This window comes from Agelaius tricolor, unplaced genomic scaffold (assembly GCF_023055355.1).
Source record: "Agelaius tricolor isolate 1412-34295 unplaced genomic scaffold, bAgeTri1.0.p SCAF_25, whole genome shotgun sequence".
In the NCBI taxonomy this organism is placed as follows: Eukaryota; Metazoa; Chordata; class Aves; order Passeriformes; family Icteridae; genus Agelaius; species Agelaius tricolor.
Genome location: NW_027269285.1, coordinates 1,382,632 through 1,408,269, shown reverse-complemented (window position 1 = coordinate 1,408,269; position 25,638 = coordinate 1,382,632). Strand labels below are relative to the sequence as shown.

General features: G+C 48.7%; 1 protein-coding gene across 3 annotated transcripts in view; it reads right to left on the bottom strand.

Moving 5' to 3' along the window:
- The window catches only part of ACACA (acetyl-CoA carboxylase alpha), a 106,296-nt gene that overhangs the window by 27,563 nt on the left and 53,095 nt on the right, over positions 1–25,638 (bottom strand). For all 3 annotated transcript variants that reach the window (XM_071448018.1, XM_071448016.1, XM_071448017.1), the window contains 12 exons: positions 25,305–25,361; positions 24,949–24,993; positions 22,223–22,264; positions 21,660–21,875; positions 20,990–21,145; positions 18,952–19,155; positions 16,403–16,558; positions 15,366–15,512; positions 7,836–8,105; positions 6,743–6,840; positions 6,157–6,277; positions 5,590–5,700 (listed from right to left, as the gene is read on the bottom strand). In XM_071448018.1, coding sequence (XP_071304119.1) covers positions 5,590–5,700; positions 6,157–6,277; positions 6,743–6,840; positions 7,836–8,105; positions 15,366–15,512; positions 16,403–16,558; positions 18,952–19,155; positions 20,990–21,145; positions 21,660–21,875; positions 22,223–22,264; positions 24,949–24,993; positions 25,305–25,361 — 1,623 coding nt within the window. The remainder of the gene's footprint in view (positions 1–5,589; positions 5,701–6,156; positions 6,278–6,742; positions 6,841–7,835; positions 8,106–15,365; positions 15,513–16,402; positions 16,559–18,951; positions 19,156–20,989; positions 21,146–21,659; positions 21,876–22,222; positions 22,265–24,948; positions 24,994–25,304; positions 25,362–25,638) is intronic.

The following is a 25,638-nucleotide window of genomic DNA, read 5'->3' as shown; positions in this document are numbered from 1 at the left end:
ACCACTTAAAGAAAGGCAATTAAAACAAAAATGCAGCCACGGAGGGTGGTGGTTGTTCATCTGCACTGAGGCCAGGCATCCATCCTGCTTGGATGGATAGAGCAAGGACCTGTGTGTCACCAGCAGTGCCACCAGCCCTGTGTGTCACCAGCAGTGCCACCAGCCACACCCTGCAGCACCTCAAGCCTCTCGTGGCAGCAAAGAAAGGAATGAGCCTGAATTTGGAATTTGCTGGGTCTGGGCCATGGTGGCCCCCATCAGGGACACCTCCATGGCTCTGGCAGCTCTGGGAGCTGGAGACCACAACCTCCCCCCTGAGCCCAGCCTTGTGCTCAGCACCCCAGGCAGGGCAGGGGGGCCTGTCCTGCTCCCCAGGACTGGGATAACCTTGGGCAGCCCCAGCCTCCACACAAGGAGCCAACCCTCGATGCTGGTGAGTGTTCATTTCTGGTGGACGCTTCCCAGCCCTCCTTGCTTAGCATTCTCCAACACCCTGCACCCATACAGATCTCCCAACAGTCCTGCTGTGCCACTACAGAATGATTCATATCATGCATTAATAATTATAATGCTCCTTTGAATGACAGGGCTGGCACTTGCTGTTCTAACTCACATGATTGCTCTCACATGATTGCTTTGATCTAATCCCAGGACTGGAGTCATCTTGAGCATATACTGAGCTATCCCTGCCTTGAATCTCAAAAAAAAAAAGAGCTTTCCACAGTACAAACCCCAACCAGCATCAGGCTCACAGGGCTTTTATTTATTTTTGCAGATTGTGAAATTGAAGGGTAAATATTACTGTTGGCAATCACTCCCCAGCCTGTGTGAGCCTCCTGTTCCTCCCTGAGCTCCTCCAGGGAGCCTGAGAGCTGCCCAGACCTCTCTCACATGGGCACAGCCCCCTGAGCAGCCCTGACCTATTGTCTCATCCTGCTCTGTGAATCCCAGAGCATCCAAAAAGTTCTGCAGCACAATTCAGGACTGAATCAAAACCACAAAGATATTCTCCTCTGGCCTCGTGCAAAGGAATCCAACAAGACCAAACAACACCTCTTGTTTTTGACCCATTCTGGTCAAAAGTGTCGCCCCATGACCAGGCAGGGAAATGAAACCCAAAGTGCTGAACTCTGCCTTGAATGTTTCATATTTTATTTTCAGTTCCTGACCCCTGATGCTCCCTGCAGACTCCTGGCAGGTGGGGTTTGTCCAGCTCACCCTTGGTGCTCTGAGCAAACCATGGGCAGCACAGGGCAAGCCAAGACCAGAGAGTTTGGGGGAAAATAAAGCTAAAACAGGAGGGAAACAAAGCAGTGCTGGTCAGAATTCTGTCACCTCTGACGGCTTTGGGGCAGCTCTTCACCACCATCACAAAATGAACTGTCTCAGAGCCTGGCTGAACATCTGCATAGCAAACTGATGGGAATCCTGCTAGGAGCAGTTCCTGAAAGTCTCAGCTGAAGCTGGCTTCCCTTAGGAAAAGCCTAGAACACCCATCTGCAGGGAAAATGTGACTGAAAGCCACTATTTGTTTCCATTAACACAACAGCCTCCAAGACAGGATTTCTTTTAAACACAAAAGACAAGGAGGAGCAAACTGATTAAAAATAGGTCAGCAGCAGACTCTGGAACATCCTTGGGAGGGCTGAAATGGAACACAGCCCTGGAAGCTTGAAGCACATGAGCAGTGCAGGAATGGGGAATGCCAGGCTCTTTGGTCTGACTTCCATCAAAAAGAAAACCCAGAGAAATGGAGGTGCTGGTGCAGGGCACAGCACGTCAGGTCTGAAATCACCCCGTGCTCAGGTTGTCACGAGGGAAGGGAGGGAGGGAGGAAGAAGAGGAGGAAGGTTTGGGGGTAGAAAAAGGGGGAGGCAAGGGAAGTTTAAAAAAAAAAAAATTTAAAAAAAAATCTCTGCCTCAGCAAAAGTTTTCATTAAAATTTTAGACAAATGATCTCTGTGTCCTTCTCCCATGCTGCCTGGGGCTCCATGCTATTTCTATGCAAATAACAACCTCGTGGTTTATATCTTATTATTTCCACCGGAGCTGCGGCGACATGACCCGAGACGTGTGTGAGGTAGAGACAGCGACAGAGAGAGAGGGAGAGAAAGAGAGGGAAGGGAGGGAGGGAGATGGAGTGGCTGCTCGCTGAAGTGTGAAAAAATATTGTCAGGAGTGAGCAGCAAGAACAAAAAAAAAAAAAAAAAAAAAGAGAGAAAAAAAAAAGGAAAAAATTGCAGGGATAACGTGTTTATTTCAGCCCCTCTCCCCATGTGAACCAGCATCTTTTAAAATTCATTGGGCATCAGGCGATCATGCACAATCCATCTGCTTTCACTTTATCATTTGCATTTCATGCCTCCTGGCTTTTGATGTGCTGATACTTTGATGCAGTCAGGAGACGCGCATTATCATTATTTCAATTTGCAGGGGGGTCAGCGGGCTCGGCACAGGCGCGGCACACGCTCACCCCGAGCAGGGAAATGGCATTTCCACCCCTCCATCCACCCCCTGCTGAAATGCACTGGGGAGACAAAAGGGGCCAGCTGAAACACGGCCCCGTGTGCCCTGTGCTGGCACCTGGGGCATGGCACCTTCACCTGGCCATGGGGACAAAGCTACACCATGGAGCCCTGCCCAGCCCCGGCGTGCTCCCTGCCAGGGAAGGGCTGCAGGGTGCTCTAAGCCAGCTGTGTCCCCAGGATGTGCCCTGTGCTCACCAGCAGCACGTCAGGAGCCAAGCCCAGAAGCCACCAGGAGCTGCAGCTCCAAGGGACACTGACCTTGAGCTCACCATCTGAGTTAGAGGTCACCCCTGGCTTTGGCAGCTGGACCTTTCCCTCTACACCTAAACCCTCAGGCTGCTTTTACATAATGATAATGAACAAGACCAGCAACAGCTCTGGCTGCACATAATGTTTGTCACCATTCCCCTCTGCTCCCTTTGTAAATTAGAAAGAATCCGGCGTTTCACAGGGAAAAAAATAAAACCAAACAACTTCCCAGAAAGCCCTGCCTGCTCTCTGAAAGCCCAATTGTCTCCACTGCTGCAGGAACAGTTTTGTGCTGCATGTTCTGCTGGCGGAGAGGAGACATTTTGAAGACGTGTTTGCAGACACAAGAAGTGTCAGCTTTGTCCTGCACCCTCTAGGAACACACAGATGTAAAAGCCAGCAATGGAAAAACTGCCCCAGATCTCTGGCACCTAAAGAGAAGCTAAAGGTGGCAGTTTCCAGGTATTCACCTTTGTTTCGGCCATCAGCCCCTGCCAGCCCTGACTCCCCAGCTCCTCCAAGGGAATGAGCAGGACCAAGGCTGACCCACTGCACACAGAACAGCCACAACAGGCTCCCCTTTCTGGAGCCTGAGCCCTGGGAACGAGCAGGAACACACCACACCCCACAGCCAAACAGCCTCTGTGCTCCTGCAAGGGGACACTTTGCACAACTGGCCCCTGGCTGGCACTGACCTCATCTCTGGCCCCAAAAAATTCAAAGTGGCCCTCTAAATCCCAGGGAGAAGTGTTTAACAGGCTGCAGGGAGCACAGGGTGAGCCTGAAGGCACTGCATGGCCAATGGATCAGCATCCACTGCTTGTTTCAGATCCTCCAGAGGATCAGCCAGACTGAGCTCAGACATTGCAGGCTAGCCCTGGACACCAGCTCCCTGCTTCAGACCCACTTCTGGGACACAACTGCAGCTGGATTCCTCCAGGAAGCCCTGAGCAGAACTGCAGGGACTGGAAACTGAGGATCCTCTGAAGCAGCAGGTATCACACACACCCAGGAGTGAAAGCTGGAGAGGATGCAACACGTTCCTCCCTCACCTTCAGGCAGATAGAGGTTCAGAGCTGACACAAGCATACCAACATCCCAGCAGAGCAGGGAGGAGGGAAAGGGACACATGGGATTGCTGAGCACACTGGAATTCTCAGGAAAGGGACACACGGGATTGCTGAGCCCACTGGAATTCACAGAAAGGGACACATGGGATTGTTGAGCCCACTGGAATTCTCAGAAAGGGACACACGGGATTGTTGAGCCCACTGGAATTCTCAGGATGGGATAAATCCTCCCAGGAAGCAGCTCCTTCTGCCTGTGCCTGCTGGCAGAGGTCAGGTGCTTAATTCAGTCCATACCCTTAATTTTTAAGTGCCTAAAATTTAGTGGGATTAATGGAGTCCTGTGCAAACAGGCACTGAGTGCAGGGGCAGGGAGTGCAGTTAAACCTGGAAGAGGGGGGGAGCTGAACAGCCTGGCCCTGCCATCTGGGAAACTCTGCAGGGCCCCGAGCCCCAGCAAGTGACAGCTGGAGCCAGGCAACTCACTGCACTCCAGCAAGCACTAAACTGACTCAATTTCTTTTTAAAGGCTGGATCTTCAAATGCCTCTTTTCCTCCCATTGATGCAGGTGTGTGTGATGTGTGTAAGAGATCTAACTGAGGGTGCTGCAGCCTAGAGTTGATAGGATCAATGCTTCATTTTCTGCAGAGCCCCCTTTATTCAGGAGAATAATTCAACAAGAGCCTGTTTTCCTTTATCTCCCATTGTCAGGCAGGCACTCCTGGAAACACAGCTTGCCATGGAGTACAGGCACCCCAGGTGCTGAGAGTGCCTGAGAACAAAGCTGCTCGATGGGGAAGGGCACTCACAGCACACAGCCCCAACTCCAGGGAAACAAAGCCCTCAGGGACAGCCATGGAGCAGAGTGGGCTGGGAGCTGTGTCTGCACCAGGCTGCAGCCTGGGGGATTAATGGGCTTGGGGCAGCAAGGGGGAAAAATCTGCCTCTGGAGTGGGGGGAGAAGAAAAGAGGCACTTTAGCAGTGAGGAGGCTGTAAGTTTTCTTTGTAACAGCCCCAGTTATTCCTCCTGTCCCCACAGCTGGGATTTCCAGCAGGAGAGCTCGCTCCCAACCTGGAAAATCAGCGTCCAAGCTCCCCAGAGCTAACACAATGCTGGGGCTGCCTGGAATTCAGAGAACTCTGGGCCATGTATTTTGGAGCAGGAACTTCCAGACCCTGTGACCAGCCCTGGTTCCCCTCACAGCCCTCAGAGGGTGGGAGAAGGCACTGCCTGGGATCCAATCCGTGCCCACAACTGTCGCAGACATCTTTTTATGGAAAATCCTTTCTTTAGGACTTTTTCCTCCTGAGAAGCTGAGAGGCCTCAGGAACACAATGTAAACAATGGTTATCTGCTGCTGTGGAATGCAGCAGGTGGGTCTTTGATTGCCCATCTTAGATGTTTGTAATTAATGGCCAACCACAGCCCAGCTGGGTCAGACAGAGAGTCTGAGACAGCTGCCTTTGTTATCATTGTTTCTGATTCTATTCTTAGCTTAGCCAGCCTTCTGAGATGAAACCTTTTCTTCTATTCTTTTAGCATAGTTTTAATGTAATATATACCATAAAATAATAAATCAAGCCTTCTAAAACATGGAGTCAGATCCCCATCTCTTCCCTCATCCTAAGACCCCTGTGAGCACCGTCACACACAGCCTGTGTGGAAAGCTGCTCCCCTCCTTCAACCCACAGCATGGCAGGACTCCAAGAGCAGCCCCTGAGGGCTGAAATGCAGGGACCCACCTTGTTGAGGGCCCCACAGCCAGTGAGGATGATGTGGGAGTTCTCCACCTGGATGGTTCTCTGGCCCAGCCGCACGATGTAGGCCCCGATCCCGATTGCCCGACACGTCACCTGGGAAAAAAGGGAAAAAAGGGAAAAAAAGAAAAAAGCAACAGCATTGATTTCTGTCTCTCCACACAGCCCCAACCTATTGATTCAAACATTGAGATAAAACTAGGTGTGTTTGTAGTACAAGGCCATGAAATCTAGTCTCGCTGGAAAATTCCAGAATCCGTTGCTTTGTAAAACACAGGATCTGAACATGAATGTATTTTATTTAAAAAAAAAAAAAAGACAAGCAGCAATTTTCAGACTGAGCAAATGCGAGGCCAAATGCCTGAAGTGTTTTAAATTGAGTGTGGAGGGGACCCAGCCCTGCACTGGTGCCAGGAGCATTGCTCAAAGCCTACAGGAGCCCATTTCCATCAGCCAGAAGGCTGATCCCAGATGGATGCTTGGGATATCATCACAGGATTTTTAGCTGAAACAGACAATACATTTGAAGAATAGAAAGCAGTGGGGGATTACCAAGCTGATGGTGATAACACTATCATAGGCTAAAGATGATTCTCCAGCAATCATGCCAGATGCTCTGAGGTTCTCTACTCCAAGCCCGTCCTCCTTGCCGATAATATCCGTTATCTTGTACCTGAGGGAGACACAGACAGCCCCTGAGTCACAAGGTCCAGTGATTTGCTGAATCAGTTTGCTACAAAGAAAATGGAAAGTGACTAAATATCATTAAGGCTCCAAGGAGAAATGTGCAGGAAGCCCGGGCAAGGGCTGTGCAGGGCCCATCGGGCAGCACCATGGAACCTTCCCACAGGAGCAGCACTGCAAGGGGAAAGGCCAAGGGAGAGGAAGGCCTGGGGAAAGTGTCCTGTCATTCCCACAGGACCTGAGGAGCAGGCTGATTAATAGGAAAAAGGGCAAGAAAGGAAGGGGATGCAGACAAAGGGAAAGAGGAAAAGAAGAAGGATTACAACAAGGCTCTCACCTTTTCTTCACTTCCTTCTCCCATGCCTCCATGCCCTGCCCCTAGGGAATGCCCCAGCTGAGGACGAGGACATGCCATGCCTGCCCCAAGGATGAACAGAAAGCTTTCCACTCCTACCTGGACTCTCCATTTTCCTCCACATGCTCACAGTGAACAGAGTTCAGGGCACTGACTTTCTTATAGTCTTGAGGAGTCAGGTACAGGTATTTGTATCCCTGCAGGGAAGAACAGTTCATTCATCCCAGTCCCACCTGTAGCCCCTTCCTCATCCCCTGTAACCCCTTCCAGAAACAAACTTCCACAGAATTAAATTCCACAGAGTGATAAGAATATCCTCTCAATATTGGAGATGCAGCTGAGGCCAGTGAAAGCTGGGAATGGTGCAATATTTGGCTGGGAATGGTGCCATATTTAGCACTAACTCCTTCTAGATGCCAACCTGCTGCCTGGGAGATGGTAAAATCCTGTCATGGAATAGTCTGGGTGAGAAAGGACCAGGTTACTCCTAGTTTCATCCAGCTTAGCACTGGACATTTCCAATGTTCCACACCCAATACTGAGGAGAACCTTGGACGTGACACTCTGAAATCTTCACCCTCACCTCTGCTAGAAGAGGTGCTGTTACAGTTATATTTTCTGGAAAAATCTTTTTGCTTAGGATTCTTTTCCTGGGAAGCTGAGAAGTCTCAGAGAAAAAGGAAAACAATATTTTCCCATTGCTTCTCCTGTGTTTTGCTGTGTTGGAATGTGTTTGGAGATTGTTTCATTAGTTTCATGTGAATTGTCTTAACTTATTACGGTCAAACTGTGTCGAAACTCTAGAAAGGGCCACAAGTTTTCATTGCTATCTTTTTAACCTTCTATAAGGTTAAAAATATAAACTTATACCTCTGTAAGGATTCTTATAAATAATATAAACTTATACTTCTTAATATTATAATATTATAATATTAATATTATAATAATTATAATATAATATTAATATTATAAACTTCTTATACTTAATATAAACTATAAGTATTCTTTCTGTATTCTTTTAGTATAGTATTCCTTCATATAATACCATATCATAAAATAATAAATTAGCCTCCTAAGAGCACAGCATCAAATCCATCACTCCTTCCTCTGTCTGGGGAGCCAACACAATCAGGTGCTATCAGAGCCAGCCTGCTGTGGGCCGCTGCAGCGTTTGCTGCTGCAGCTCCCTCACCTTGTAGGGGTTGTCCGGGTCCTCCCAGGCCACGTGGAACATGTGCCGGATCTCCTCGGCCAGCCCGATGCGGGCCCCGCTGTTGGCAGCCACGTAGATGCGGGGGATGCCCTGAGCCCGGGCCAGCTCCGAGGCCCTGAGGAACAGCACGTCCTCCTGGGGCCCGAAGGAGCCGATCTTGTAGGTGATGTCATTGCCTATGACGATGATGTCCCGGCCCTCGGGGTACTCGGGTGTCTTCAGGGTCATCTTCCAGGCCACCATCCCGATCTGCAGCCCGAGAGCAGAGAGCGGCACAAAATCAACGTTGTGTCCTCAAGGTGTGAGAGAAAAGAGTCACACAGGGATGGTTTCTCTTGTTTGAGGTTCATTCTCTTGGACTTGGCATATTTTCCTGGGGATGACATCAGCTCTGATGGGCTCTGCCAGTGCCCATCAGAGCGGGAAGCACTTGATCCTTCCCACATTCCTTGAGCACGTTCTGCACTGCTCCCACCAGGACACTCACACTGGTTCTCCCTCTCCCCATTCAGGGGTTTATCACAGGTCTAAGACAGCCCTCTCACAGGGAGCTGTGCATTCCCTGTGCTCCCAGGGTGAGGTGAATGCACAGCATTCCCAGGTATCACCCCACACCCTCATCCCCCTCACCCAACCCTCATTTTAACCCCCTTTTTTATTTCATTGCTATCCCAAATATCCCTTCATTCCTTCCTCTCTTCCCTTTTCCCTTCCCCAGTTTCACAGCAGCTCCATCCCAAACCCACCTGGCTAAGCAACACCTTTTACTGCATTTTTTTTTTCCCAGAAATCACTGATCTCTGCTGGCCCCATCTCCTGAGGGATCAGCAGCATCCCTCCCTGCCCTGCCTGCCCCATCCCTCAGGTTTCTGCTGCCCCATCTCCTGGAGGATCAGCAGCATCCCTCCCTCCCCTGCCTGCCCCATCCCTCCCTGCCCTGCCTGCCCCATCCCTCCCTCCCCTGCCTGCCCCATCCCTCAGGCAGCGCTCGGGGCTCCAAGTTCCATTAACAGATGGGAGCAGCAGCGTCCCTTGAAAGCCACATGCATCACCCAGTCCCCGCTTGCCCAAGGATCATAAGCCCTGAGTACACATTCCTCAAGCCGATTGCACATCCTCTGCAATCAGCAGGGCTGAGGCTCTCATTGTGGAGCCTCGGAATTCTGAGCATGATGAACTAAAGCGGGAGGGGGAGAGGCAGCAGATAGATCTGTGCCATTTAATCCACATCCAAATGGCACAATACACAGCCCAGATCCAATCAGCATCTGCAATAAGATATGCCATAATAGGCTCATTAAAAAAAATAAAGAGGCAGAGGAATTAATCAAAGGGTCATTGGAAGTAAAGCAGGCAGCAATCCAAAAATATTACAGCCAGCTACTGGCAGATCCTTCCTTGCACTTCCCCTTCCAAGAGCTGAGATTGCAAGTTAACAGAGTGTTTCAGTTCACCTTCTCCTTGGATTCCTCCACTCCTACTCTGACAAGTCAGAACAGAATAATCTTTTTGCCTCTGAATATTTGCAGACCTACAGTTCCACCTCAGCATCCAACTGCAGGGTTTGGAACAGAGAGATGCTGCAGCAGCTTCAAAGAAGGGAGCAAAAATCCCTGACAGTTGTTTCCTTACAGCCACACTGACCTCACCAGTCAGGGCTGAGGGACCAGTGATGGACCAGAGTCCCCAGGGCTGGTCCCACACTCCATCCCACCCACCAGGATGTAAGAGATTTTCCTCACTTTCAGCAGCTTGAGGATTTTTGACAGCACAGGAAACAGGCCAATTTAAGGCATTTCTTATTTAGAAAATTCAGATTGTAACAGAGGTGTTGAAACAGTTTCCTAACCCAAGGTCGTGGGTCCCCTACACCAGTAAAGTCCCTTTTGCCAGTGCTCACCAGCAGAACAGAAACAACCTGGCCAGGGCACAAACTCCTGAAAACAGTTTACAGTGGACAAATATGGAGCAACCCTATACAGTTTAGGAAAAAAAAATTCAAAGTGCACCACTATTAACTTGGGTGTCTTTTGCCTCCCCAATTCATCACATGTTTTGTGCCATTTATCCAGTAATAAAAGCCACGGGGATCTGCACAACTAAGGAATTTTTTTTGCTACAAATTTGCTAGATTCAGTTGAGATTTATGGGCAGTGGAGAATGGCTTTCTATTCCAGAAAAAAAAAAAGGAATAACGAGATTTTTAAGTTAACGGCAGCACTCCAAAAACTGGAGAGTTCCCAGGTTAATTAGCCAGGCTGAGCTAATCACCTAAGAGCACTGGCAGGCAATGGTAGGTGATGGTGAGCAGCCCTGGCTTTGGAACAGGCTCTTTTGAAGAGGCAGCACAGTTTGGAAGTGCTGCTCCTGCCACGGCTCCATTCCCAGCACACCCAGGAGTGAAGAAGAGGCGGAGGAAAAATAAAAGCAGGAACCGTCTTATTTAACTGTTTTTATGTTGGCAAAATGATTTGTGCCCTGGTATTTCCATAAGAAGTGGGACCATTATTCTCCTGTAGGAACACATTTGGTTTGAAAAGTATCAGTGGGCAGCACGTGAAAATCAAAGGGGATGAATTATTCACAAGCCCCGATCAGAAGTGATCATTATTTCTGATGCTCCAAACTGTGATTAGGATTCAGTGCTCAGCTGTCATTTGCTCCCTGAACGGCCCCAGCCCCGCAGACACATGGAGATGACACCCAAGTTTCAGATGTATAATTTTACACACACCTTCTCCCACTCCATCCTGGCCTTAATGGAAGCATTAAGAGCCAGTAAAACGGGCGCGCTAACGAACGGCGCTTCCCCGGCGCTCGTAAACGCCGCTCGTTTGACACCCAGTGTCAACACTAATCATGGCCTAAAATTAACACCAAAATTGACTTCAACATTAATTGCACTATCGATGGGAACAGTAATACACACACTGATGCAGTTCCAAATTGACTGCCGGTGGCAGGCAGAGCTGTTGACAGCAGCTCCGAGGGGAACGGGGAAGGAGCCGATCCCAGGCTCCCTCCGGGAAGCACGGCAGGCTCCGAGCACAGGGAGCCACTGGCAGCTGGGGACAGGGAGCTTCTCAGCCTCTTTCTGGCAGGTTCTGTAATTCCTGGAGAAGCACAGCCAACAGAATCACGGAATATGCTGAGCTGGAAGGGATCATCCAGTCCAGCTCCCAGCTCTGCACAGACACCCTGACAATCCCACCCTGTGCATCCCTGAGAGTGCTGTCCAAACACTCCTGGAGCTCTGGAAGCCTTGACCACTCCCTGGGGAGCTTGTTCAGTGCTCCACCACCCTCTGAGGGAAGAACATTTTCCCAATATCCAACCTAAACCTTCCCCTGGCACAGCTCCAGCTGTTCCCTCAGGTCCTGTCACTGGGCACCAGAGAGAAGAGATCAGTGCTGGTTTATTCTGCTTCCCTCACTACAAGATGGTGCTGAGCCTGGGGACTGAAGGCCAGGCTTCATTTGATCCATTCACACCCAAATTTGGAAAGCTGAATGTGGGTATTTACTTGGTGCAGATGCAGCAATTTTGGCATTTCAACATTTGAATCTGGTGCCTGGAACTTCAGATCTAAAAGAGTGACTCTCTGCACTTAACACTGTGCAGAGCTTTTACATTTTTATCTGGAGCATGAAGCAGCTCCCAGGAAAAGGGCAGAGTGCACATGGTCTGCCAGAGGCATTCCAGCTCCGTGCCTTGACAAGGGTGGAGTGCCAAAAGCCAGGATTCCTTCTTGGCTCTGGAAAAGGTGTCCCTCAGCAATCCAAGCGTGGTGGTGGCAGCCCAGCCAAGCACGCTGGCACGATCTGAGCAACGGGAGGGAACAGCTCCAGCACAACACCAAGAGCTCAGGGAAAGGTGTCACAGGATCCCAGAACCACCCAGGTTTGAAAAAGACCTCCAAGATCATCAACTCCAACCTGCGACCCATCCCCACCTTGTCACCCAGACCAGAGTGCCACATCCAGTCATTCCCTGGACACCTCCAGGGATGGGGACTCCAAACCACCCTTCAAGTGCCTGGCCACCCTTTCCATGGAGAAACTCCTCCTGAACTTACAGATGGGTAAAGATGCATTACAGAGAGCAACACACAACCTTCATCAGGGGCTTTCCTGTGGGCAAGACCATTCCTGTATCCATGTGACCCACATACACCTGTTCAAACTTCTATATGAGCACAGAGAATAAAACTGTGCCATCTCTTCCATCCCTGTTCCTGGAAGGCTTGGATTTGGGGATTTGAAAACCCTCCAAGAAATCTGCAGCTCTGGCTGCTGTTTTAATTCCCTGTGCCTGCCATAAAATGCAGGAACAGGGGGTGACAAAGCAGAACATGCAGCTCAGCGATGAAGCTGTGCTTGTATAAAATGCATTAGCTACACCTTCCTGCCTCTGGCAATCCGGGAAGCCACCAGAGCAGCATTCCAGGAGCCCTCTGCCATCCTGAATTTCCCCTGGCCAAAGCTTCCCAGCTAGCCAGGAAAGGTGCAGCAGGCAAAGCTCCAGCCAGCAGCGGTGATTGTGGATTATTTCTGATCCTCGTGCTGCTGAGGAGGAAAAACTGTGACATCTAGTGCCAGTGGGGAAAATGACATTTTCCATTGGCACCGGCAGAGGGATGAAGGGGGATGTGGGGTGTTGCTGCAGGCCCTCCTTACATCACTTTCTCCTTGTCCTTGAAGATTAGTTGGGTCTTATCAGCAGCTGGTGCTTTCCTGGTGCCAGAGGATCAGGGGAAATTGTAGTCAAAATACATAAAGTGCTATAGAAAAGCATCCCAATGCCTGGCTCAGGACTGACAAGGAATATATTGAGTTCTGCAAGGGGCTGAGGGAATTACCTTTTCACACTGAGATTTGTGCTAATATGCTAATCTGGGGAACAAAGCCCTGGGCTTTGAAGGGGGTGTCACTGTGCTCCAGGTCTTGTCTCCAGCACGGTGATTTACACAGTGGTGGAGACACCCCTGAACTGCTCTGTGCTCACCAATTCCCAGCCCTTTCAGAGAATTCCCCATTTTTAGCACAGCCCCACGCCAGGGGAGGAACAGGATGAGGTTTAAGGTCCTTCCAACCCAAACCAGTCTGGGATTCTGTGACAAAGTGGAAAAAGAGGTGTCCTCTGGATGGTCAGAGGATGGAAAAGGCCCTGTAGTGATGGGCAGGGCAGGGCCAGCAGGACAAGGACTGGGACCCTCTGCTCTGGAGCAGCCAGAGCAGCCTAGGAATAAAGAGCAACCTGTATTTTCACAGTCCATTAATTCCTTGGCTTCTTTGTTGAGACCAAAGCTAAGAGCTAATTACTGCAGTGGTGTGGTGGGCGAGGGGAGTGGTCCTGAGCTACCAGAAAAACCTCTGGGATTGGGAGAAGCCCTGAGACCTCAAGCCTGTCCTGAAAACACAGAGAGATTATTGCCCAAAATGCTGCTTGCCAGCTCTGTGAGGACAGGGAGAGCCCCAGGCTGGAGCTCCTGCCCTGCCCCTGTCAGAGCAGGGGCTGCAGCTCTGGCTGAACACACTGCCCACAGATCTCCTGATTTTATGCTGCTTTCTCAATTCCTCCATCAGCTCAGACACTCAGGGCACTCCGCTCAGCTGAACGCTGTAACAGCACGAGTGTCCTGACCCCTTTTCACACGGAGGAAATGCAACTGTCAGGAAGGCCAAGCCCTGACCCCCCGTGCCAGGCTCCCACTGGAGGCGTGGGAATGGCTCTGAGCCCCTGATCCAAAACAAGGAGAGCAGGAACGTGAATGCACCCAACAACAGCAAGCTTTACCACAGACAGCAATCCCCAGCAGACATCTCCTCTTTACTAGAAAACACAATGGGCAATCTCTCCAATGAGTTTGAATTCAGAGAATCAGCACCTTTTGCTGGCAAGAAAGAAAAATAATAATAATAAAAACCTCACGTTTCCCTGAGAAGTTCCTATTTCACTTGTCAGCCAGCTCACTGGGACCAGCTCTGGATCTCTGGGGCACAGACTCAGAGCTGGAGGGACCTCAGTGCCCGTCCAGTTCCCCCTGCCATGGCAGGGACACCTCCCACTGTCCCAGGCTGCTCCAAGCCCATCCAGCCTGGCCTGGGACACTGCCAGGGATGGGGAGCCCACAACCTCTACAACCCCTCTGGGCAAGAAGACATTTGATAGATCACATTGGATCAGATTAATTTAAATACCAACACCCCACACACCACAACAGCCATGTGATTTCTTTACAGACCGAGCACAACCAAGTCTACCAAGGGTTAAAAAAAATCTCCTAATTTTTTTTTTTTTTTTTTTGGTGGTCTTTGGGTACAGAATCTCTTATAATAAGACTATTTGTATTCATACTGGCAGAGTAAACACTACATGTTCATGCCCAGGCAGCTCTGTGCTTGTAATTTCAGCAAGAACAGAGCGACGTCCCTGAGGGACTTTGCTATTTCCCCAGCCACCATCCACTCCAACGCTGAATGAGAGCAGGGAAGGAGAGAAAGATGATGGCACAAGGCTCCCCAGCAGCCTCAGCCTGCCCTGGGAACGCAGGGAAAGGCTCATTCCAGCTTTAATCAGACCAGTTCAAACATTTCTCCTCAAGTCCGGCAGAAGACAAGGCCGCAGCGACCCCACAGACACCATCAGGGGTAATTTGCAAAAATCCTATTCCAAACCTTCCCCCCTGACAAGGTGCACGCAGGAAATGGTGAGGAAAACCTCTGTTTCCTTGCATCCATACCCTGATGGGTTTAACAGAGCCTTTGCAAACCTTAAGCTGCGATTTTAGGAAAATACAGTTCAACAACACCAAGAAAAAAAAATGATACCATCACTTAGAACTGTTCAAATTTAAATTACTTTGGAAAATTCCCTTACTAATTCCCACAAAAATAACCACCACATCTTCTAGTGGTTCTCTTTACTCTGCACTCATTCCAAAGCTGCAATTTTCTTGCACCTAGCAAAACCAAAGTCTCCTCCTGCTCGAGCTCCAGGAGCGCTTCTGCCACCCCCAGCATCAGCTCGTTGTAACTCTTGAGTAAATCCTGCTCTAGAGAGGGAGGTTCCACACACCTTGATACAAACTGTGTAGGGAGGATGGAAATGGAAGCGTAAAACAGATTTTTCTGTGGTTTGGGTTTTTCTCAGAAAATGAAAATATTTCTATTTAGTCTTGTAAAACACATTTTGCTCAAATACAAACCCCAGTTACCTGGAACAGCTGAATGAGCATTTTCTAATTATGAAGGAAGCCCAGCATAGGCACAGGTTTGAAATGGAATCATCATTTACTAGGGAAGTTAAAATACCCATTGTAGGGAAGGTATTAATTTTTAATGAAACAAAAATCTCATTTTCAAGAGCGAGATTCCATCTGTGAAAGGCTGAACGGACAGACTCTGTGCCCGGCTGGCAAATTCTCATTACAATGGCCAAACCCAGCCCAAAGCACAAGGTCCTGTGGGGCAGGCAGGGAGCAGCAGCAGGGAGGGAAGGGGCACTTGCCTCGTTTCCTCCTGGCAGCCTGTTCATGTGCACGAGCTGGCCCTGGTCATCCAGCACCAGCTCCGTGTAGGTCAGGATGTCAGAGGGCAGAGGTGCTGGGGGCAGGAAGGCGTGCTCGTTCATGGAGTTCCACAGCTTGATCAGGGACTGGGGGCACAGGGGAAATCCTCGTTAGCAATGACACCCAGAAATATCTATATTCAATATTTATATTTCAATCTACGTAATATTTACATTAATATTATTATAAATATAATATACAATATAATGGTATATATACTATATATAATGTTATATACACACTATAATTATATATATTTTTATATTATTATATAACAATATTATTATTAATATATTATTATATTTATTATAATATTATATTATTAATAATATTGTTATATAATAGTATAAAAGTATAAATATGGTTATATTACATAATATAAATATAATATAGATATAAATAATATAGATATAATTTTAAATATAAATATTTATGTTATATCGTATATAACACAAGTTATATTTACGTTATATTGCATATATCGTAAATATAACATTATATTGAATATAATATAAATATCTACGTTAATATTTATATTTCAATCTACTCCAGTGTGGTATTCCCAGCAGAATTTGGGGCTATTCCCAGCTCAGGACACCCTGAAATATCCCTCCTGACAGTGCTCCAGGGATAGCACCTGCTCTGGGATTTGAATTGGGAAACAGTTTCCCCCAAAGCGAAATGGGAATGAGGTGGTTGGGGATAGAACCCAGCAAATCAGAAACATCATCTAGGAAGGGCAGATGACAAGGTGGGAAAACAAACAGCAACAAAGAGAGGGGAGATGGTTTATGTTTCACTCTCCACTGTTTGACTCACTCATGGAACTCCAGTTTATCCTAACTTCACTCAAAGTGGATCCAACCCATAGCTGATATTCCCTGGGGATCACTGGCAGCCACTCCAGGTCCCTGGCTCCCCTGACAACCAGGATGGCAAAGAAAGGAACAACAAGAAGAGCCCAAAGAACACTCACCTGCCTGAACATCTCAGGAATATCATAGACATAGGATGTCCCTAAAGTTTGTGCCTGGAACCTCTTGGACTGCAGCAGGTCCTTGGTCACGTAGGGAGTGTTGATCAGCATCCCATGGAGTGGTCCCTGCTTGTCTCCATATGCCTGGAACATGATCTGCAGGACAAACCAGGGGTTCTGTACACAGAGCTGATCCAGCCCTCAGCAAAAACCCCCAGGCTGCTCCAGCCTGCCTGTCCCTGCCCTGTGCAAGGCTGCTCCTGCTGGCACAGCCAGGCTCCATCACACCCTGCTGCCCTTTGGGGACGCCTCAGCACCGTCCCCGCACCATCCCGAACTCACTGCCACTCCCCGAGGAGCCCAGAGCACACAGAGCCACATCCCCAGCACAAACTGGGCCCTGAGAGGAGCTCCCAGTCCCCAGCAGCTCCCCTGAGCCCCTGTCTGTGCCCATGGATGCTGGGAGCAGCCAGGAGAGCTCTGTTATTTATGGATGGGGATCCGCGGCTGCGCCTGCCAGCCGGGTCAAGACTTGCATATGTCATGGGGCTTGAAGTTCTGATATTGTAAGTTTAAAAGATTTTCCCAGAGTAGCAACATGAATTATCAACTGCCGTGCTTCATGGCTCTATATATTCTGGGCAGGCAGGACTTGGGAGGGAAGCTTTCCAAGGGAGATACAGGAGGAGATAAAAACGGGATAAAAATGCCTTAAACGGCCCAAAACGCTGCTTAACAAGGACACACCTGGCAGGAGGGACATGACCAGGATGTGTTTAACAGAATTCAGCTAATTGAAGAGGAATTAATTGAAGAGTTACACAAAATTCAGTAAAGCCTATTTTTATTTTTAGATAAAACCAGCAGTTTATGCTCTCTTCAGGCTGCACAAACATTGATTTGGGAGGCAGCTTTTTTAATGGGAGAAGCATTTGTTCAGGGTAATGAGTGTTTGTGACAAAGCCTGTCTTGGGATCTGCCAGGATCTGCACTTGGAAATTCTCCTTAAATCTCTGGAAAGCTCCACAGCAGCTCTGAAGGGAACTGGAGAAGTCTGTGCTGAGCACCACCACTTATCACTACTGAGAAACAAGAGATCAGGGTCATTCTCTCACCATGAAGCCATCCTCCCATTCTTCAGAAGTCATGAAAGTACCCAGCACATCAGTACTATCTGATTTTTTTTGAAAGATTTCTCTAAGTTTAAAAGAACCCTCTGGAAACACAGGAAAAATTCCCCAGATCTGAACTCATCCTATAAACCTCCATCATGAGGGGGAAGCTCCCTAAAAATACCAGTATATTTTTTTACTAAAATGTGGTTAATATTCTGGAAAACAAATCAAATTTAATACTGGAAAGTTGCTAAACCCACACGAGCCCACTCCCCAAGCTTTAAATAACAAAGCTCATCAGTTCAGAGTTCACTTGTGACCTTCACGAGTGACTGACCCAACTCAAGGGTTAAGCTGAGCTGCTGGAGATTATTAAAATGTTCTTTTCTTTCCTCATCTCCCCTCAAAGGCAGGAATGAGGTAAAACACACTGACACTATCTGCTCAGGGATCTCAGAGCTGGATGGACTCCATGGCCAGCAGCTCGCTGGAAAAATTAAAAGGAAAAAGGGGGAGAAAGGTGACTCAGCACTTTGTGTGCTGCATTCACAGTGCCCAAGTGATTTATTCTGCTGCTTCTCCTGCCTGGCAGAGAGATGATTACAGAGGGAGATGTAAACATTTCTCTATTTAAATATTTTCCATGCATCCCATGCTCCATGGATTTTAGCATATGTAGGTATTTCAGTTAACCACACTGTTCCCACACCATGGAAAGCAGAAATACCACAACAGCCACAACCATTCCAAAAGAGCCCATTGCGCTTCAGAAAAATGATATAAAAGCACCTTCCATAATTTTACATCTTCCTACCCAGGTCATCCCTTATATCTTTAGAATTTAAAGGACACATTCAAAGATTTTCTTCTATCTACTCAGGAAAATGTATAATTAATAATATTTTTTATTACAACCTACAGGATGAGCATCAGCAGTGATTCCTTTTCTAGTACTTTTTTGAGCACTCTGAGGAAAATTGTTTGGGAAAACAGCTGCCCAAATGACTGAGGGCACAAAACAACCAGAAATCCTGACTGATTTAATTGCTTACATTTTCACATCTGCTGCTGCAAGTTTATCTTTACATTCTCCTTCCTTTGGCTAAGCTCTTTGTGTTAAATTAAAATGTATTACGGGGCTTGAAGCAACCTGGTCTAGTGGAAGGTGTCTGTGTGAGGATGTGCCACTCCATCGCTGCATTGCCTTCATTTTCTTGTGCCCTTCAGCATAGAAAGTTTAAAATTCCCAGCATCCAGGACTCCAATACCCATGCCCAGGGCAGGGGGCTGGAATGGGATGAGCTCCAGGGTGCCTCCCAACCCACACCCTTCTGTGATTCCCTGGGAACACCACAACCCACAGAGGAGCTCCACCAGGTGGAACGTGTCCCCTTCCCGACCTCCCCAGCCAGCCCTGCGTCCCCAGGGACGTACCTGGCCCGTCCTGGAGTCTGTCACCTCCTTGTAGAGGCTGATGTCCAGGTAGTAGCCCGACTCGTTGGTGAGGAAGAGGCGGATGGGGATGGCCTTCCCCGTGGGCGTCAGGCGGATGTTGATCTTCAGCTCGGCCTGCAGGACCCGCAGCTTCCACAGGCGGCTGCCGTAGCGCATCACCATGGAGCGCACCGACTCCTCGATCTGCACAGGGGGAAAGCCTTCCTCAGCAGGGCTGGGAGGGGACCCTGCCTGGGCCAGGGGCTCTAAGGTCCCTTCCAACCCAAGGCTCTAAGGTCCCTTCCAACCCAAACCATTCTGGGATTCTTCCAGAGGCAGCTCCCCTAGTGCATCACCATGGAGCACACCACCATGGAGCGCATCACCATGGAGCGCACCGACTCCTCGATCTGCACAGAGGTAAAAGCTTCCTCAGCAGGCACCAGGTTACCCAGGCTCTGTCAGATGGCCCTGCCTGGGCCAGGGGTGCAGTGAGATGGGCCCTAAGATCCCCTCCAACCCAAACCATTCTGGGATTCTTCCTGGATCCATCACTGCTCTGCATCCCTCCCATCCCATGGCTCCACATCAGCACAGTGTGCCCAGTGCAGTTACAGGACCTTGGTGACCTGTCCCTCCTCATCCTAAGCCTTGAGGCAGGCAGGAACTCCACCTGGGGACTGATGTAGTGGGACAGTGCTGGATCCACATCCCTGTTTCCTCATGGCACACGGAACCACAGAATCATTAAATTGGGAAAGACCTTGGTGATCATCAACCCCAACCAGCACAGGGAACCCCTGCCTCCCCTGCACAGGCACCACTCACACCTGGGAACTACAGAATCCAGGGAAGCCAAATCCTTGGCAAGCAGTTTTGTAGCCCTTGTATGCACAATAATCACATTTCACTGCCTGCACGGAGCTTTAAATCAACAAAGCAATTACCACTTGGAGCTGGGCCTTCTGCTCTTCTATTAAACTTTATAAAATACCACTGTGGGCAAAGCACATATTAAAAGAAGGCAATTTATAGGCTGGGTTAAATATTTTTCCCAAAAAAAGTCTCTTTTGCACAGCAGCTCAAACAAAAGTCATGGTTTGTATCTGAGGGCAGCCCAGCTTCCAGGGATGAATATTCCAGCTTCTTCTGAACTTCCTGGGAACCAACAGCTCTGGATGCACCAGGAAAGGCTCATCCAAAAGGGATTTAAGCCACCAATTTTTAATCATGATTTAAAAGTCAGCAAGCAAGAGAGAGTTATTTTGATACCCAATTCATCTTTATAACTTTCGGCTGTTCTCCTCAGGAAAGGTCAGCTCTCATCTTTGGGTACCCATGAACTGAATGCTGATTTCCAGCTAAATTCAGCCCAGGCTTGGGACTTGCTTTGTGGTGATTCTGCTAGCCACAAACATCCTTTATGCCTGAACTCTTTCATTTGGGCATCTACAAAGCTTAACGTTCATTTATTTATAACATTCATCTCTGTGGTTTTGTACCAGAGACTGAAAAGAGAGGCAGAGAGGCATTTTTGTGAATTTACTGATTCTTTTTAAGCTCCTAATTTATCTCATGTTATATTTGGATGGAATCTCAACTTTTGCAACAAACAGAAGATCTGTTTCCTTATTAAAACTGTTTACCTCAAACACACAATGAAAAAATAGGTTTCATTTCAAACACAAAACATATTTCTAATAATTGTCCCTCAGTTTACACAGAGGAGCTGAGCTGCTCAGCAAAACGGTTTTAAAGTGCCAGAGGGCAGGGTTGGGTGGGATATTGGGAAGGAATTCCTGACTATGAGGGTGGGGAGGACCTGGCAAAGGCTGGAAGTGTCCAAGGCCAGGCTGGATGGGGCTTGGAGCACCCCGGGACAGAGGAAGGTGTCAGGGTTGGAACAGGATGAGCTTTAAGGTCCCTTCCACCCCAAACCACTCCATGCTCCTGTGACTCTATGAACAGAAAACCTTTTATTTCTGAGAAATGAAGTCCTGGAAAGACAAGCAGCCCCGAGCTGGGCAGGAGCTCCCACCTTGGAGGGGTCCATGATGACGGTGGGCACGAAGTTGAGGAAGATGTGGTTGCAGTCCGTGCGCACGTTGGTGTTGTTGAAGGCCACCTCCAGCTCATCCATGGCCTCCAGCAGCAAACGTTCACCCTCGTTCTGCAGGTACTCAAAGGAGGCTTCCTGCCAGAAGCACCAACAAAACACTGAGCTCTGACTCACAAATCACTGCCCCACAGTGCAAGGTTGGGAGAACTGCAGGAGGGTGTGATGGAGGGGAAAATGGAGAGGAGTTCTCCACAGTTTGGAGAACTGCAGGAGGGTGTGATGGAGAGGAAAAACCCCATGTACAGCCCTGGAGCAGACCCATCCCCAGCACAGAGCCAGTGCTCCCAGTGCCTGGGTCCCACCCCTGGCTGCCTTGTGCCCTCCTTTAGCTCACAGTAATTCTGAAACCACACAGGGCAAGCCACTGTTGCCTCAAAATCTAAGGATTTATGACACACATCTTAGGCCCTGAAAAATCTCCCTGGAGCACAGGAATAGCAGGACTCCAAAGGGCTGGTTCTGAGAGCAGCACCAGCAAGGAGAGGGCACCACCCCCAGCCCTCCATACAGGGAATGGCCACTTCTGGCTCCTGCAGCTCCCTAGGGTGACCCTGGCTTTACTCAGAGCCTTGCACAGGGACAAACCCACCTTGGTCACCAGGTCCGAGTGCCTTATGATGGCCCTGACGAAGAACCTGTAGTCTGTGACCTCTGTGCCCACCTCCACCTTGGCAGCCCCCAGGTAGAGGTGCATCTTGTGGTTGGCACAGGGGATGGCCGTCAGGTCAAAGTTCCTCATGCGGTTCAGCTCCAGCTGGAAGGCCAGGGCAGGCTCCAGGTGCCTGTAAATCCTGTCCTCCTCAAACTGCAGGGCCAGGGACACAGCACAGGGTGGGAAAGAGGGCATTGGAAAGGTGAAACACTCAGGGAAGAACCCCCACCACGCCCCTTATGAAATTTCATATTTAATTCAAGCTCTAAAAGTTCAAACAAATCCAACCCAGACTCTTCTGTCTCACGCAGAACTGGGAGCTGTGAAATTGCTGAATAACACAAATTGCAGGACAGCAAGTTCTCAAGCCCACCCCCCTCAAAAAACCCTCTTTTCCACAGAAACCAGAAGGTTTTGTCCTGATTCTGAGTAGTGAGTCACTGCATGAAGGAAGGATAAAGCCAACACTTGGAGAAAAGTATTAAAAACATCCAACTCACCTTATCCCGGGCACGGAAGGTGAAGAACTTTGGGAATTCCCTCTGTTTGAAAATGAAAACAACAGTGTTAGTGCCCCCAGAGCAAGCACTGATGTCCCCAGGGTGCTCTCAGGCCACTCCTGGGGCAGCACCACAGCACAGGAGGTGACACAAGCTGTTCCCAGCTACTTTCCCAACATCACAAAGGTGGTGGAAAATCAAATCACCCTCAAGGCAGCAGAGGCAGCTTAAACCTGCCCTCACTAATGCAAAAGAGGCTGCTTGATTGGCTTTTGATTATTATTGTCAACAGACAACAACAGATAACACAGAAGTGTCCAGACAGTAGAGGGAAACTTTTCCTAGATCTGTTATGATTGAAATTCCAGTGGAAATGTCTGGAGTGATATGAACACTCTGTTATGGATGCAGACATACACAGAACAATGATGTTATTCTACAGCTCTCTCCATACCATTACTGCCAGAAATACTCTCTTCCCAAGGAAACCTGGGAGCTGCAATCAAATAACTTTATTCTCGTGTAAGGAGCAGCAAAAAAATTACAAAAATCCCCCATCTACCACTGAGTTTCTCTGGTTTTCTGTTGCACAGATAAAACCCTGGCAGGACCTTGAGAGTTTTTTGAAATGTGGTAGAAATCTTAGATGAAGAGAGGAGGCCTGGACAGCATCCTGTCCCTCCAGTTCCACCCAGGCAGATGCAGCCCCTCCTCTGGAACTGGGGTTTTACTGGGCAGGGCTTTGGGCAGTGCTTGCACCACGTGGGAACTCTGCTGCCTGTGCTGAAGGTGACCTGAGGGGACACACACAACTGACCAGAACTGGCTCACTAAGCAAAAAAAACCAGGGAATCTGACCTGGAGACACGGAATTTCTGGCTCACATTCCATTACCCGTGAAAGATGAAACAAGCCCAGCTGGAGGGAGCGTGGCAACCAGTGACACTGCACGAGCCAGCACAGATTCTAAAGCTAAAAGGACTATTCCAGTCAGTCACCTTCCTTCCCTCCTAGGTGAAACAGCCCCCAAACCTCACCTGATGACTCTCAGTTGAGCAAAACAACTTGTGTTTGCCTGGAAACCCTTCCAAAATAAGCGGTGGTACAAGAAATGCTGCCTAAAACTTCAGGCTCGCTCAATATATCAACTGTCTGTGTGCCTCATCCTAGAAAAAGCCTCTTCCATGTTTCCTGACTTCTCCCAGTCCCTCCTACCTGTCCCCCTCTGCAGGCTGCCAGCTTCTCCCAGCATCTCCAGGCTCATCCCACCACTAATGGAATTGCTTCCAGGGCACCTCACTGGTGTGGTGGGCAAATATCATAATTAGATGTGCACACACACAAAAATCCTCAGTGCCCTGGTACCAAAATCCAAAAGAGTGCTCCATTTCCTAGGCAGAAGAATTATACCCCTGCTGTGTTCTAATCAACCAACCATCATCAAGACAATCAAAATAATTTGCCTAAATTAGCCAATCAAGACACCCTGCAAACTGCAGAATGCGAGAAGCTGCACCAGAAATCATCAGAGTTGATTATTATACTAATAATCACGTTAAAAACCTAATGAGATGAGGAAATTGGAAGCTTGCTGGAGCAACTCTCTATTACCTCAACATGCTGGGAACTAATTATATAGACTGTAATTAAAACAAAAACAAACCCGAGCCCAGGCCTGGCTAAGTTAATAGTTGGTCCAGTAATGAAGGGGCAGGGACAGCAGACAGTGACAAACACTGGCAGAGCAGCTCCCAAGTGCTCCACAAACTCTGCAGCCAGGTGACCCCACTCTGAGGGTCCAGGCACAGCTTGGGGATGGTTCCTCCTGTTCTGTGCCTCCTTTCTGACCTCTGGCACGTCCCACAGCACTTACTCAGCAACTCTCATCTTTCAACACCCATTCTGTCCTCCAAAACTTCCTTCTTCACACCTAAAGCCCAGATTTTCTTGCTAAATGTCCCAAAAGACTCTCCACAAAATCCAGTTTCCTAAGCTGTTGACTGACACCTCTGCACCTGTACAGTGAGCAACAATTCCCACGTGGTGCCAGGGTCAAACACTATTTCTGCTGATTTGTAAACCAGTTTTCCCTTCCTAAGCCTTCCCAGACCAGCTGAGTTGAGCACAAGGTGAATTCCTTGCACTTCAAATGCTCCTGACAACTTCCAGAATTGAAAAGTAGATACCCAGGAGATAAAAATCTGGTTTATGCCTTACACTGCCACCTAAACCAGACCCCACTGATGCCCAGGCCCTGGGGAAAGAAGCAATTCCCAGCAGTAAGAGCATCAAACAGGTCCCACACCACAAAACCACTCTGCAAAATTTAACCAGTCCCTCCAGTGACTGAAGTTATTCTAACATCAGTAAGAAGCCAAAAGAAATCACCACACTACAGAGGAAATACAAAGGTTTCACTGATAATTGCACTTTAGAACAGAAAGGGAACACAAGAACCACTGAAACACAAGGAAATCTCTGTCAGTGTGGCTCCCTGAGCTCAGCCAGGTACCCAGGGACACTCAGAGCCCCAGGGTCCCTCTCAATGCCACGGGCACAGCCTGGGTTTGCAGCCAGATTTTCAAATAAACACTTGAACACTTCACTTTGCCAGGCTGTGGGCATCAAATGCCTGCCTGAGGTCCAAATGAGAAGGCCAGAGCCCCCTGGGTGTCCCCTGGCCTCGCAGCAGGAACGCCACCCTGCTCCAGGCCCTTTTTACTTACATGGAATCTCTGATCCACCTCATAGTTGACCTGTTTCCTGAAGTCCTTACAAACGAAACATACACACATAGGAAGAAAAAAAAAAAAGCAGAAGACAGCTAGCAATTAGGATTAAAATCAAAAATCAATTAATTCAAGAATACAAGAGGCGTCAAGATTGCTTACAATTGTAAATTAATTCTCTTAAAGCGAATTCATGAAAACCATCTCAAGTTTTAGAGGACAAAAACAGTGAGGAGAGAACTAAATACAGTAAAATACAGCATTTAATCTGGGGGGAAAAGCATGTCAGATGCCAATGGTACAATGAGCTAGAAACCAGGGAGGTGTGAGCATCAGGAGAGACGTGGAAATACCTTTTGTGCTACAAGGAACGTCAGCCTGCGAATGCCATGCTCAATCAGGACTGATTTCTGCAAAAACAAGGGTGCAAACAGTGACTGGAGTGCAGAAAAAGAAGAGATCAAAACAGGCTGGAGCCCTCTGTGAAGTGAAAAAGCTCTGCAGGTCCCTCTGAGTCCCTGCTGCCCTTCAGCCTCCCCGGAGCGAGGATTTCCCACCTGCTGCTGCTTCAGCAGCACAAACGCCCAAATCCCTCCCCCCTGGGCAGGGAAGGGACTGAATCACAGAGCAGTGAGCTCAGGCTGAGCCTGGCCAGGCAGGAATGCAGCAGAGTCACTCCCAAATCGT